Source organism: Exophiala oligosperma (assembly GCF_000835515.1).
Source record: "Exophiala oligosperma strain CBS 72588 unplaced genomic scaffold supercont1.9, whole genome shotgun sequence".
NCBI classification, from domain to species: domain Eukaryota; kingdom Fungi; phylum Ascomycota; class Eurotiomycetes; order Chaetothyriales; family Herpotrichiellaceae; genus Exophiala; species Exophiala oligosperma.
The window spans coordinates 78,293-93,547 of record NW_015622826.1 but is presented as its reverse complement, the minus strand read 5'-3'; the positions used below and the strand labels follow the sequence as shown (position 1 = coordinate 93,547).

General features: G+C 49.9%; 2 protein-coding genes across 2 annotated transcripts; one reads left to right on the top strand and one right to left on the bottom strand.

Moving 5' to 3' along the window:
• Nucleotides 1–321: 321 nt before the first annotated feature.
• PV06_08646 (uncharacterized protein) lies at nucleotides 322–976 on the top strand (the record flags this gene model as incomplete). Its single annotated transcript, XM_016410001.1, has 2 exons — nucleotides 322–332; nucleotides 442–976. The coding sequence occupies 2 exons, from the start codon at nucleotides 322–324 to the stop codon at nucleotides 974–976; spliced, it is 546 nt and encodes a 181-aa protein (XP_016259023.1).
• Nucleotides 977–5,655: 4,679 nt separating this feature from the next.
• On the bottom strand, nucleotides 5,656–7,426 carry PV06_08645 (uncharacterized protein; the record flags this gene model as incomplete). The annotated part of the gene is made up of 3 exons (XM_016410000.1): nucleotides 5,656–5,781; nucleotides 5,850–6,211; nucleotides 6,274–7,426. The coding sequence occupies 3 exons, from the start codon at nucleotides 7,424–7,426 to the stop codon at nucleotides 5,656–5,658; spliced, it is 1,641 nt and encodes a 546-aa protein (XP_016259022.1).
• Between the last annotated feature and the right edge of the window lie 7,829 nt (nucleotides 7,427–15,255).

The following is a 15,255-nucleotide window of genomic DNA, read 5'->3' as shown; positions in this document are numbered from 1 at the left end:
CGATCTGGGTTGGCTGACAGTCTGATGAAAGGTAGCGTAGTCGAATTTGTGTTGACTAATAGCCTTGGAATTTGGTGTAAACTACGCTACAAGGCTGCCTGAATTTGTGAGCACAACATGAAACAGCCTTACTCTGTAGTCCTGAGAGAGCTTACAGCTTGTTGATTGTTCAGCAGGATTTCCATCTCCAAGCCTGGTTTCAGGCGAACAAGCGAGGAGTGGGCCCCTCTTATTAGTCAACCACCTTGACATGAAGCCGCGGGCCGAAAAGGAGAAGTGGACCGCTCCATCACTGACGAACTGTAGGAGTGCTTCACAGCCATGTATCGCAAGTATAAATTGCCGTCTCATAGAAAAGCTAAGCCGAGTTACCTTTATCAATTGAGAAGAACACGATCTAAGAATTTGTCAGACCCTTGACAACACACACGGGACTCAAAGAAGCCACCAGATTGCTTTCCACCCCCAAGCGAACAAAGACGAGCAGCTTTACAAGTCGGAAATCTGTCACAAGATGTCATCGTACACTTCCAACGTCTCTATCAAAAAGAGGGATACGACAATCAAAGCCCCAATCTCCCCCATCACTCAACATGGACGTGCCGAGGGTGCAGCCTCGATCTCGTCCGAAGCCTTTGGAACCTTTGTAGGGCAGGTCTGGTTGGATCCGATGCTGAAGAGCGGCGACGATATCACCGTGGTGAACGTCAATTTCCAGCCTGGTGCCAGGACGAACTGGCACCGACACGACAAAGGACAGCTCCTGAAAGTCACGGCCGGATCTGGCTGGGTTTGTGACCAGGGTCAAAAGCCCAAGCGCATCTCTGTCGGGGACGTCATTTGGTGCCAACCTGGAGGCATCCACTGGCACGGAGCGGACGATGGCAGCTACATGGTACACGAGGCTGTCTCTCTGGGCGGGATTGATTGGTATGACCCGGTGACCGAGGAGGAATATGCGAAGAAGACGGCATGAAGGTTCTCTGAGACTTGTCCGATGCATCTTAAGTAGAACGGCCCAATGGCAAAGACAGAGCTAGACTACCCGTACACGTCGTATCGTCTTTCATTGTTTCGAACATTTGTATGATATCCAAAGTAATGATTTCAAAGCAATACCTGAGAGAGTGAACGACGGTACTGTCTCCTTTGTTAAAGTGGACCCTGGTGGAAAAATGGCCCTTCTTGATCTAATCCGCGGGCCGTGGTCACGTCTGGAGTTTCCTGTGCATGGATCCTGCAAGGCTACCATGGATCATCTAGGTTGTTTGTAAAGTAAGTGTTTAAATGCACTTTAAGTCACTGACATTTTCCGTTGGCTCATCGAGTGGACGGAAGACTCACGAACAGTATCATTGAATCATGGCTTCTGGAAACCAGCTTATCACTAAACCATTCTCCAAGGAACAACCAGCTCCGTTGATATCATACGGATTGCCTTATGCCGAAGCATGTCAATACCATGTAGAGTCGACACTGAAATGCAAGAGAATATTCTTGCTCCTATCGGCATCGTTGACAAAGAATAGCGACGTTAGAGAACGAATGAAACAAGCGCTAGGAGGCAAAGTCGTGGGAATGAGAATTGGCATGAAGCCTCACACTTTTTGGTCCGAGATCCTTGAAGTTGTGGATGACATACGATTTCTCGAAGTTGACTGCGTCATTTCAATCGGAGCTGGAAGCCTGACGGACGCCGTCAAGGTGATAGTATGGGCGTTGGCGAATGGAGTTCGCCATGAGGACGATCTGGCGAAGCTGGCAGATCGTAGGTCACCTGGATTTGACGGCCTCAAGTCTCCCACGATCAAGACCATTGCAGTACCTACTTCGTTGTCAGGAGGCGAGTACACATCATTTGCGGGTGCCACTAACAACAAGACTGGACAGAAGGTACTTTTTACTCCGCCTGTTCAGAATCCCGGTATCGTTGTGTTGGACCCGGAAGTCGCAGCAACCACACCGAGTCGCCTCTTTCTCGGTTCCGGAGTCAGAGCCATGGACCATTGTGTGGAAACTGTATGCTCCCTCCAATCCAACGAAAAGGGCGACAAAACAGCCATCGAGGGGCTCGAGTTACTAGTTCCGGCGCTGTTGGCTTTTCACAAAGATCCTACCAATCTGGTCGCCATTCACAATGCCCAGCTCGGAGCCGTAGAAGCTGTCAAGACAACCGTGTACGTTCCTGAGAAGGGCGGGAGTCACGCCATCGGCCATATGCTCGGCCCCATAGGAGTGGCACATGGTGAAACGAGCTGTATCTTGCTTCCGGCCGTGTGCAGATACAACGCCTTGAAAGGTGCAAACGCCCAACAGCAGCAGAAACTGGCTGCAATCCTGCTACAAGACCCCGGCTTGGAGTCTTTAGTCTCTGGTGGCCAGAAGGATCTTGCCAGTATACTCGAAGCTCTGGTCTCAGCGTTGAACTTACCGCGAACGCTGAAGCAAGTGGGCATTTCGAGGGATCTTTTTGATACTCTTGCTGTAAACACCCTGACCGATATATGGGCGAAGACAAACGCCGTTCCATTAGTTCAGAAAGAACAAGTGCTTGATATACTTGAAATGGTAGCAGAGTAAGAGCAGGCGGGGATACCTGAATATTTCCATGAAACTCAGATCAGCGTAAATAATTCTTATCATCTTCGCTGGTTACAGTCTTTATAACACCAAAGATTTCTTTATCTATCGACAATCTTCTTGGAACTCGTTATTCCCATAACACACTGCATACTGACGGCAACAAACTGATCAAACCTCTTCTATTTCTTCGTCCTGTTACAACGTCACCATCACAGTTCAGTCCAGCCCCTCATGTCAGCCATGTCAGCCTCGTCGGAGAATACCGACACGGCGCTCTACAAACTCACTTTCTATGTACCTCAATCCCATACCCAAAAGTGCCTCGATGCACTATGGTCCACCGGTGCAGGCACATGGCCTAATGGTCCCGGGGTAGACACCAGAGAGCCACCGAAATACACAGACACAGCATTCGTCAGCCCTGGGATTGGCCAGTTCAAAGTCGCAGCTCATGCAACTCCGCACATCGGAACCCCCGGGAACGGAGAGGCCGAGTACGTCTCCGAAGACCGCGTGGAAATGGTAATTGTGGGAACGTCGACTACGAAGCGCGGTGTTGCCAGATTGAGAGAAGCGCATCCGTATGAAGTTGTAGCCCTCTTCGTGGTGCGTTGCGAGGATTTCTGAGGCGCCGAGTGGCTGGATATCGGTTCGAGATTGGGATTTAATGTCAAGTATTTTGCAGCACCCTAGCATCCTTCTTCATATCTCCTGCACTGTATTCCTTCTGAAAATCAAGTGCATTGACAAGCCACACTGCTGTATCAAAGCTCTTGATCGAGTGGACGATTGTTTCTCCACTCCGCGTCTTCAACACTTTTCTTCCAATCAGTCAGGCTAAGGAAAACCAACTCAGCCATCGTGACAATCAGCAAAGCGACAGTGACACCAACCCAAAGCCCCCTCAAGCCCCAGTGGAGGACAAAGGAAGACCATAACGATAGTGGTAGCGCCACGATATAGTAACTGGAGAGATTCACCCAGCCACCCACCGAAGGTCTGCCGATTGCTCGCAATACTCCGTTACAACACGCAACCAAACCATCGAACACTTGCATGACAGCGACAAGAGGCAGGGCAGTCTCGACAAGCTCAATCACATCCTGATCGTCACTGAAGATGGTGGGCCAAAAGGCACGGAAGGCGAACATGAGTGTCCCATTCGTTGAGGAGCAAATCAATGTAAAGACCAAGGCGACAATGGCGCTTGTTCTAGCTGACGTGGCCGATCGAGCGCCGATATGCTGTGCGATCCTCGTCGCACCTGCAATGCTGATGGAGAAAGGGATCTGCCAAAAGATCGAATTCAGCGTGGCTAGGATTGTTTGTGCGGCAAGACTCGCTGTCGAAAGTTGCGCCGATGCAATCACCAGGACCTCGAATGCGAGGTACTCCGCCTCCACCATGATGAGTCCTGGTATAGCTAACCTCAACATTGGACCCCAATTCACAAAAACCCTGGATGGCTTGTCAGGCCAGATGCCTCCCTTGCCCACCGCACCTAGGTAGAGCAAGAGATACAACGGGATCAAAGTCCATGTTGCGGCGACCGCGATCGGGGCACCGATGAAACCCAGGTTGTAGCGCTTGATTGAATGTTTCAGCGTCAGGACCCCGATCTTGATAGGGAAAAAAATTTTGAGGTGACTCACCCATACAAGGATCCAGCCGAAGAGACCATTGGTACAGGCGCCAGCACACAGGATTCCTGTTACTGGTAGGAAGGTTCCTTCTGCCGTCAAGATTCTCTTTGCCGCTTCAAACACGACGAACCCAGGGATACCGGCTGTGAGGACTTTCAAGTAAAGTCCTGCAAACATGGCGGTCTGAGGTTCGGGCAGTAAAAGTGGTAATAGACGGCCGGAATTCCACCAGAGGACTGCTATAGGAATGCCTGCCACAGCGAGAAGCGAAATCATCCTCTGCACGTGCAGTCGAGCAAGGTGCGGCTTTCCTGAACCCCAAGCTTGAGCGCACAAAGTGTCCAGGCTCGTTGCGAGGCCTTGAAATACAATGAACCCCGTGATGTTCGCAGTTGTGGTCGCCACGCTCACCGCCCCAAACTCGATCTTCCCACGTGCACTGATGACGAGCATGCTCGAGATATTGAGGGAGAGTTGTAGGATGTTTGCAACGATCAGGGAGCAAGATCCGCCGCTTAGCACCTTCAGCTCGGAAGACCATGTTGCTTGCTTTTCCGTCGAGTCAGAATGTTCCAGCAGATAGGTTGATTCTGTATCGCTCGAGGTGATTGGACGCATCTCAGGATTGGTGGTTCTCCTTGTCAAGGCTTCGACATCGATGATGATGCTCGCTATGAGGAGTCACTTGTTCACAACAACATAGACTGAATTCTTATTACTGGGCTTTTTCAGGCTCATGGAGTGAAGGATCCGAGATTTTCAGGTGGTGAGTACCTTTGCTGCCTCGGAAACTTCTCTGCACACCAAGCATTGGATAAACGATAGAAGCTTTGCCTTCACCGCAGAGACACCGGCTCGGTATGTCTTCGACCGGAGGGCCCCAATTTGCAATGAATATTACGATAAACGATCCACAGTCATCTCGACCGGGCAGTTTTGAAGGTTATCAACGAGTTACTCGGTCTTCGCCGACACCCGCAGTCTCGGTCTTAGGCCATATGCTTTTGCTTCGCGATGAGCAGACGCGAATGACAGCGCAGTGGCGGTTACTTCACTCCAAACCAGAATTCCTTTTTTTTTTGATTGAGCCGTGACAGCCAGGTGAAATTGAATTGCACGTAGGGCGGGAAAGGCATTCGTTCCGAGATATCTCACGCTGTTCGAATGGTAACTATCGTATCGCATGGTTTCCAGTTAGGATTTTAGACTACAGTGATTGGTACTGCACAAAACCCAAATCCACGAAACGGCATGCCTTTTGAAGAGAGATGTTTCGAACCACAGTGACTACGTAGCCTTTAAAGCGAGCAGATTCCACACGGGCACAACGTGCCTGAATAGCGTGTTTGCAACTATTTTCAACTAGATCACTCTCTATGTTATCATAATATTCCGGGAATGAGCGTTGGAAGCACCTTTCTGGCATCATTCAACGTCCTGAGAGCTTGATTTCCCAATGTCTGAGAAAAGGGTATGACAAGCAGACCGCCACCAAGGTGAAATAGTTCCCAAGGTCGCCGCCTTGTCCGATTGCTTTGGCTGCTGGTCCGATGAACTATTTTTGATCGATCAGCCTAAATGAAGAAACATTTGGATGCTGGAAGGATTTGAAGAAGGTCTCACCCATGTCTGGTTCATGCCCAAGAAACTGGCTCCAATACCCAGAGCAAGACTCACGCAAGCTGCGATTCCTAACGGCATCCGATCCTGATCTTGCCAACCTTCTAGGTCGTAACCGCCGTTGCGTGGGCGAAACCAAAAGGTCTCGAAGGCGAGAACTGTACCAAAACAAATCGTCCAGTACCCGAGGAGAGAAAGAAAATTTGTTAGAATGGCAAGGAGATGTTCTCTGCCTCCCCAGGCCAGAGCTAGACTGATGCCGGCCAGAAGACTGTTCCATATGAAGCGCGGAACGGCCATGAAGTGCTTGCCCCATAGTTGAATTGATAAAGACGAAGAGTAGTAGATGGCAGTCAAACTAGCCACTGAGAGATGGTAAAGTCAGCATACGGTTTACCGGGTTTCGGTCACGTCAGAAGAAACTCACCCATAGACAGTGTGTATATGATACAGACAAACTTGCTGAAACCAAGAGGTGACATGGTAGCCAGAATGAGTGCCCCTATGCCTCCTTGGTTGTACACATCCGACATTTTCTGGTTAGTGAGCAGGACGCCTCCCAAGAGGTTTCCAAGAACAATCATGAAAGAGGTGGGTATGGTCAATCCAACCCAAGTCATGCCGAACACTAGCCACTTGCTGATGTCTGCGGGATAGTGGACGTAGTAATCACCCGACATCGAGCACCACGCAGCCGAAGTGCCAAAGATGAGAGCAAAATAACTCAATGCAGCACCGGTCCTGTCCGCACCAGACGAGTATGAAAGACCTGGGGTTGGCGAAAAATATTTTGCGGTCTGTCCATACTCGACGCACATTAGAACCAGAACCAGAGTCCAGGCCACTTGTTCGTAATGGTGTATGAAGCGGAATCCAATGAAGGAGATGGCATATGACGTGGCGCAGAGGATGATGATGCCCGCGACAATTGTGACTTTTCCTCCGCTGACGGGACTAATGAGTTCACCTGCAACAATGCAGGCGACGGTCCCAAATCCCAGGTTGACCACTATGTTGAGGAAGCCGCATATCTTGGATCCCCATATACCAAACGCAAACCTGGATGCGGCAATCTGGCGGAGGCCTGTCTGAGCGCACAAGGTGGCTGTGAACGCAGGTACCACAGAGCCGATGGCTGATGCGAATACCGTAATGATGATGGAGTCGTTGACGGAAAGTCCATAGATGGGTCCCAAGAGGCCCGATGTTATGGTTCCAGGCGAGATCAGCATGGAAAACCAAAAGAAGATCATCTGTTCCGCCGCATTTTGTTGGTAAATTGAATCACAGAAGTCTATGTATGTGTGTGATTTACTTACATTGAATATGCTTGGAGGTCGACGTTCTCCTTCTGGTACACGGTCTGCACCTGTCGTCTCTATGCCCAGTTTCTTGTCGAGCCACGCCTCGACAGTTCTAAGCTTGCGTAGGACTGGAATCCTCTCACGCATAGCTATGACCTCCAGTTCACCATGGCCGCGGGAAGGCCCTGCATACTCGCTGGCATGCAGCGAACCCTGTTCCTCGTCCTGGTAAGGCTCGGTCGTGGTCTTTGTATCAGCCATGGTCTTTTCCGCCATCACGACGACAAAACGTGTAGGTTTGAAGAGACCAAGGACTGACCAAGTAAGGGGGAAAGGAAGTGATGTGATATAGTTCGAGAAACCCCTTCTGATGCTCTTGGGATTTGGCCCTGAATATATCTTGGATACTTCCTGATACAGCCAGGTCGGAAGCTGGCTCGACCAGCCAATGGCGGAAGAATGCCAATGCAGCCCAGCCCGTTGTTGGCCTACGAAACAAAGCTCGACATGTAGACAGCTGATAAGAGATTGTCATGATACCACACAAGTTCATACATCTTGGTCAGAAGCGCAGGTAATTCCACAGCCACAGGTCGACCTGTGTGGACCCCATCTAGCTGCCTTGTTCCGAGAGAATGGTAGCGAGCCGACTGAAATTGTGCCCTTGTTCGTCATAGCGTTCTTCTTATCTCGACCTCGGTCAAACAAGGACCGACACTTGTCATTCATACGCCCTCCAAATTGACCAACTTGACCAAACAGAATTCCTCGAGTCGCCCAGACCACAAGTCTTTAATAGTAATCACTTCACTCTAGCCCTTTGGTCTTCGGTAGTCCCACTGCTGACCGACCAGTCAGGTATCGGGTAAGCTATTCGAGACTGATATTTCGACCGCTTTTGGGCATGAGTCGAAATAATGTTTACGGGATCGCATGCAAAACATGTCGTCGTCGAGGAAGAAAGTGCGATCGGACTCTGCCGACTTGCAAAAGCTGTCACTTGAGGAATGTATCATGCGAGGGGTATACCTTGCGCTGGGTCAATGCATCTGGCCAGGGAACCTTAGGCGGCCAGATCTCGATGGACCCAAACCACGAAGATGCCGGATGGCAACTCCCTCATCTCGCTCTGGAAAAGTATTCTCCGAGGAAACCAAACAGAACAGGAAGTCGTGAGATGAGTGATTCGTCCCTGTCGGATTGTCAACGTGTGACCGCGTCAATACAAGCGCCGCTCAACCCCTATCAAGTTGCCACTAGGCTTAAATCGCCGACCGCACATGACATCCAGTCTCGGGCTATCTCTACATTGCAACGGATAAGTTCGAGCATTCCTATGAATATAGGATTGACGCGAGACGATCTGGGTGGATTCGTCAACTACTGTATGCCCTCAAACAGACCAGAAGGGTATGGGCCATGACTGACAATCTCATTCTAGACGTGCGAGAAATCAGTACGGCCTTCTATCTGGGATCTGGCCCCGCTGAAACGCCTTACACTCGTTACATCCTGCCAATGACCCGATCGGTACGCTCAGTAAGGTGCGCCGTGGCGGCTTCCACTGCATGTCACCTAGCAAATCGACTCGAAGACGAACATCTGAAGAGCTTCAGCCTTCACCTGCGCCTGAGAGCTACAGAACTCCTCAGAATGGAGCTGGAAAAGGATTCTAAACAGCCAGAGCTCGCGTCTTTGGTTTGCATGCTTCTACTTGCACAGCTCGATGTACATACCTACCTACCTATTCGGGTTTTGTTTGTACAATTCTAACAGTGTGGGGTGTCAGGTATGTTCTGGCGACTGCGCCGAATTCGGAATACATCTCAATGCTGCGAGCATATTTTTGAGGTTGGGTGCCTCGGACAGAACGGCAGGCATATACATTGAACAGCGTATAGCATGGTAGTTTGCTCGTCCGCATCCCAATCAAAATGCTCACAACCTAGCAGGCTCGATATCATGGGAGCAACCACAAGTTCAAGAATGCCACACTGGTCAATTGAAGACATTAAAGCCACACTGGGAAGATTTAAGACACCTTCCGGAAAGAGGGAATGGGGATTCGACGTGTTTTACTGCCCCGTTGATCTGTTTGACTATTTAGCCGACATCACATTCCTGTGCAAAGTACAACCTAACTCGAAGAACATATCTCAAGAAGTCATCGAGCAAGCTATGCTCTTTGGCAAAGCTATCGAACAGTGGGATGCCTCTGACTATTCGGGTCCCCGACTGGACATTGTCGAGGTATGGAGGCTTGGGATTTTGCTTTATCTGATTCGACTTTTCCAACTGCCTGAAGGGAGTCTCAATACTACAAATCTGGTCAGTAGTATCTTCCAGTACGCGCGGACAATTCCTCCCAGGACAAGTTGGGGTTACTCCATGTCTTGGCCCTTGTTCCAAGCTGGGTTGCTTCTACCTGTCGAGGATGCCCAAAGCAAGACGTGGCTACGAAGTATGTTGTACAACAATTTTTACACTCTCGGTTGTTTGCATCAAAAGCTCGCGGTTGAAGCATTGGACCAAGTGTGGAAGAGTGGAAAAAACTGGCCCTGTGTCTTGTCGGACCCGGAGTTTCTCGAGCGCAAACTCATATTATAGCCAGGGTGTGGAGAGCTATTTTTGGGCTCTTGCTTGACAGGAATCAAACCTTTCGACTCCTTTAACTATTCAGAATAAAATTTGCTATATACCTCGTCGATCTCTCGAAGGATCTCGTTCTTGACAGTCGGCGTGGCCCAAGATGCATTGATAGCATTCTTCGCCAGGACAGCGATGTCCTTGTCGTTGAAGCCACACAGATGTTTGACCAACAACAAGTTCTCCAACACCCAGCAGTCTTCCATGTATGCCGGGTCGTCACTGTTGATGCAGATTTTGATTCCTGCATCGTACAGAGTCCGGATCTTTGGCCCAAGCTCCGCGTACGTCGTGTGTCGCAGATACGACCAAGGGCAGATAGTCATGCCGAGATCACGTTTTTGGATCAGCTCGATCAAGTCTTGTTTCTCTGCGGCATTCATGCCGTGGTCGATACGGTCGAGTCCCTTGCCTGCGACGACGGACGCAGCTTGCCTGATATGCTCATGGGTGTTTTTTGAATCCACGTCGCAGTGCATGGTGAGTTTGAACCCATCGCGTCGGGCGAGCGAGAAAACTTCTTCAAACAGTACCGGTGGCCTGTCTTCCTCGTTCGAGTCTAGCCCGACCCCGACGATGATGTCTCGATACGGGAGTGCGGCCTTGTAATGTTCCATGGCCGAGTCCAGAGACATGTCTCGTAAGAAGCACATGATCCACGCCGATTTAACCTGTTTCCAACAATTAGTTTGGGGCTTGCTGCACGGTCAGAGAGACCAAGTAAAACACGAACATTCAATCTAGTCTCTGCGGTTTTCTGGGCTTCTCGAAACCCTTCCATCATGACGGCCCAAGATGTTCCACGACTCGTGTGGCCTTGAGGGTCGAAGAAAAGCTCGCAGTATCTGACGTTCATTTTGGCCGCGTGCTCGAGATAATGCATCGCCAAATCATAATAATCTTCCCTCGTCTTGAGACACTCGAATCCTTCATAATACGCCTCGAAGAATTGAAACCGCTCTTCGTCGTTGTTGACTCGGCTTGGGTCTGGTCGGAGCAGGTCCATCGCAGCTTTCGCCTCCTCCAGACTATTCAACTCGGGACCGTGCTCAGCTATCCTCAGTTTGATCCCGTTTCTTTGCGCAAACTTCCACCTCAACTCGGCGGTGAGAGTTCCCTCAATGTGCATGTGAAGTTCGACCTTGGGGATTTCAAGGACGAATCTATCATTGGCGGCCAATAGTTCATCTCTGAGCTTCTCGCGACCATCGGCCGACAGAGACTCCTCGATGCCCATGTTTGTAGAGGATCAATCAAGTTGGTTTCATGCAGAAATTGTTAAAACTGGGCTGCCCAACGTTCACAGAAAATAATATTTCACATTTTATGACTTTGAAACAAAATACCGGATGACTCAACTCCATTGTTAACTACGTTGCATTCGTCCTGCGGAGTACTGTACTACTTGCTGGGAAGAACTGGTATATTTTGTGGGGACGCCGAGAGTGTCTAGTCCTGAAAAGGTCATGATTTCAGTCATGTTAGGTAATGTCTCTTTTGTGGGGACTTCAAATTCTAGAATGTATTCTGGTTCAACATTCAAATATGTCAGGTCGGTCACAGATAGCGATTTGCCAATGTGGTCACTATCCTACCAGGTACGAATTATACCGAGTCTGTGGTTTGCACTCTCGCAAAACCGGACTATCGTTGACCGGAGCCCTGTCTTGACGATACAAGGCAGTCAGTGTTTGATAAATTTGTATACGAGGACATGAAGAACCTCGCTGGTTTCTCATCCGAGAAGAGGCCTGGGATGTCCCTTATCAATCTGTATTCGGGCGGCGCCGACCGTTTGCCTTCAGGCCTGTCCGTTATGGACAATGTCCGTGTATGGAAGTGGTAGTGGGAGCTTTCTCGAGAGATAAGTCGAATCCACGCCAGGAAGGTGACGTTCGGAGACTTCGACTTGGAATCGCATCGTGATATTCTTGAACGTCCCAGTACTCGACGAAGATGCCATCAGCTACAATACCTCATGAGGCGAAAAGCTCCTCCGGGGAGACGATTGACCTACCTCTCTTTGACATCTCACACGAGACACCCAAGCTAGGAAAAGAACTTGTCGAGGCAGCGGCAAAATGGGGATTCCTGTGGATTGCGGGCTCCCCGGACCCAGACAACGGAGGGGACAGGTCAGGATACGATCTCAATGAAGATATTGTTGATCGAGTATTTGATATCTCGCGAACCTTTTTCATGGAGGCGTCGGCGTACGAGAAGGACCATTGCAAAATCAAGGACAACCGTGGCTTTGTCGGAATGCACATTGAAAGCCTCGATCCTTCAAAACATCAACGAGGGGACTTCAAACAGGCCTTCAACTTGGCCGAGCCAAATCCAACCACGGGACAGTGGCGCCAGCCCATTCCTTCTGCATTTCAAACCAACGACCAGACTCTCCAAGACTTTCACGCCAGGTGTCGCAGCACAGCCACCCGTGTCCTTCGACTCATTGCATTGGGCCTTGAAATGGAAGATGTCGACTGGCTCGTCCGGTTTCACGACTGTGCGCCGCAAGCTTCACGGTTCCTGCATTATCCAATGCTCCCTCAAGATTCCGACTACAATCCCGAGGTTGATATCCGAGCGGGGGCGCACTCGGACTATGGCAGTATGACCCTTCTTTTCACGCGGCCGGGACAGCCTGGCCTTGAGATCCTCTCCCCAGACGGAGAAACGTGGGCGAGCGTGCCAGTGTTCCCGGAAGATTATCATTCCAGGACCTTCCCGCCCATCGTGGTGAATATAGGTGATATCTTGAGTTATTGGACCAACGGGCTTCTCAAATCGACTGTCCATCGCGTCATTGTTCCACCTCCTCCTCTGTCACACGACACCGATGTCCCGGGTGACAGGTTTTCAATCGCGATATTCGTGGAGCCGGCGGATGATATAGTACTGGTGCCAATGCCATCACGACTGGTAGAAGAGAGAACTACAGGTTTCAAAGGAGAGGTCGTGGGGTACGGAGGAGGTGTTGCGGATCGTGAGACGCTATCGACATTGACGGCCGGCCAATACTTGAAATCGAGGTTGGCCGCGACATACGGTAGTTTGTTATCTAGTCAGAAATGAGATACGTCCAGTACAGGACAGTTGCTATTGCCAGTGTCAACATGCTTGTCCCCTTGCTTACTATTTCTTCTGACTTTCTTTGGCCAATCCGACACTCACATGGATCATGACATGGCAAATGACAACGTACCTGGGAACAATTATGAGGCAGGTCAGCAACAGGACTTTCCCTTTCGCCCCTTGTCCCTACTTGCCCCCCTTCCGCTCTCCTCAAGTTCATTGTCCTGTGCACATATTCTCGGTCCAAGATTCCCCGTCAGACATGGAGGCTTAAAAAGCATTTTCGAAGACACACTAGAAACCGCTGATATCTTCTTAAATGGAAATAGTACTCCTCAACTACCAACTAAGCGAGAAAGAATCGTGGGAAAAGGTGAAGGTCGTAAGGAGCTCATGATTTACCAAGAAGTTCTGGGGAAAAACTACGAGATAAAACGCGATACGAGTACAGGAAGCACAAACAGAAGCCTGGAGCATTGATGGAACATTTTTTGTCTATCTCCATGATTTTCTCTTTGTGAAATGAATGGATAAAACACAAATGGCCTTGGATTCCAATATGCATTGGCCTCATCATACTCTCGAAAACACTTTTGTCCGTTCTCCATACTCCCGAGTCACAGCCATGCATGGGAAATCAATTTCTCTCCTTCTTTCACCCAGAAATCCTATTCTACCAGGTCATGACTGATGAATGGTTTCAAGAATTACTGCGTGGATCAAATTTCGAGGTCAACCCCAGGAATACCCAAACAGGGTGTCAGGAGGAGCCAGAGAATCCTCAATGGCTACAATTGTCCAGCGTAAGCAATTTTCCCAGTAAATACCACCGACAGAAGTAAACTTGCCCAAATTCGTGTCGTGGAGATACTGATTGCTCAGTTTGCAGGCATTGATGGTATTGTTGACAAACATCGATTGGCAGTTTTGCACTCCATACGTTCCGAAATTGACCGCTCTATACGGCGTCGGTTCAAGCGCTACTTGGCAACCATCATTGTCCCAAGCAAGACTGATGGTTATGTTTCGTCCTTGTAGAGAGTACTGAGTTCCTCCACCGCTTGCTTCAAGCGATTTTCGGTATACATCTTCGGAATACCTCTTGCATTCGCCGAGCTGGTCACGCGGTTGAGACCAACCCGTCGTCCCAAAAGGGGCCTCGGCCCCAAGGGGGCCCTCGACTAAAATGATGGACTGATCTTCGAGCTCCTGGCAGAACATGCCGGCCAGTATGCTAACTTCTGTGGGATCGAAAGGCGAAAAGGGAGAGATGGGACCATCTGTTGGCCATGGCTTTGGCACGTTTGTTTCTACAGGAAGAACGCAGCGTCTCATTCCACCTGTTGCCCAAGCCGCTCGACTTTCCACAGGCGCCACCCAAGTTGCACAGGCATTGTATGCAGTTGCCGCAGGTGTTGTCCAGGACCACGATGTTTCAGTTGCGATGGATCCAGTGCAGGTTCCGCGATGGGGCTCCGCATTTTCGACGCACGTCTCAACGTAGTACAAACTCTTCGAAGGGTTAACTCCAAGACCAGTAATTGTTGTCAGCTGATTACTTGTCGAGGAAGCTTTGCTTGCAGATTCGCTTGACATAGTGGATGATCGGAAGCTCGTACTTGTGAATCCGAGTTTTGATGAAGTTGTGGGACCGGTCTCGGACGAGGCTGTAGAACCGCCAATAGATGAAGTAGTGGAGCTGCTCTTCGACAAAGTTGTGGAACCGATAATAGATGGAATCACGGACTCGGTCTGGGACGAAAGCCTCGACTCGATTATCGTTGAAGAAGAAAATGTGGCATTGGGCACACTTATCGCAATGGACGTGTTGTCAGAAGGGAACCGAAATGGAGGGAATTTTGAGGCCCACTTGTCGGCAGAGCTCTGAATGGTAGCGTCCTCCCACCAATTAGTAGATGAGCAAGCTGATCGAGTTACTGTCGTAAAGACCGTTCCTGTCGTTGAACAAGCCGTGATTGTGTGGCAAATTGTCGAACAAGCGCTTGTGATAGTAGTTGTGGACGGGCTGAGAACAGACGCTGGGCATGTGACATCGCAGGATGATACTGTTGCGGGGGAACAAGATGAGCTCGATGAACTGGAAGAACCGGTTGAAGAAGCCATCCTGGACGAATCATCCCCAAAGCCCGGGACTGTAGTACTTTCTGTGAGGTAAGTCATTGACGCTGGCGGAACTGGTGGTGGATATGGGATCTTTGTATGATTAGCACTGCCTTCATCAGGTACCTCGTCCGCATGGAACTTACCGGTGGAAATTCCCAACCGTGGTTGCTAGGGTTCGGGCACAGGAACTTGAAGAGGCAATCAAGAATGTTTACATTTCCTCCGCCAGATTCACCATCGGCACATAGAGCCCCGCT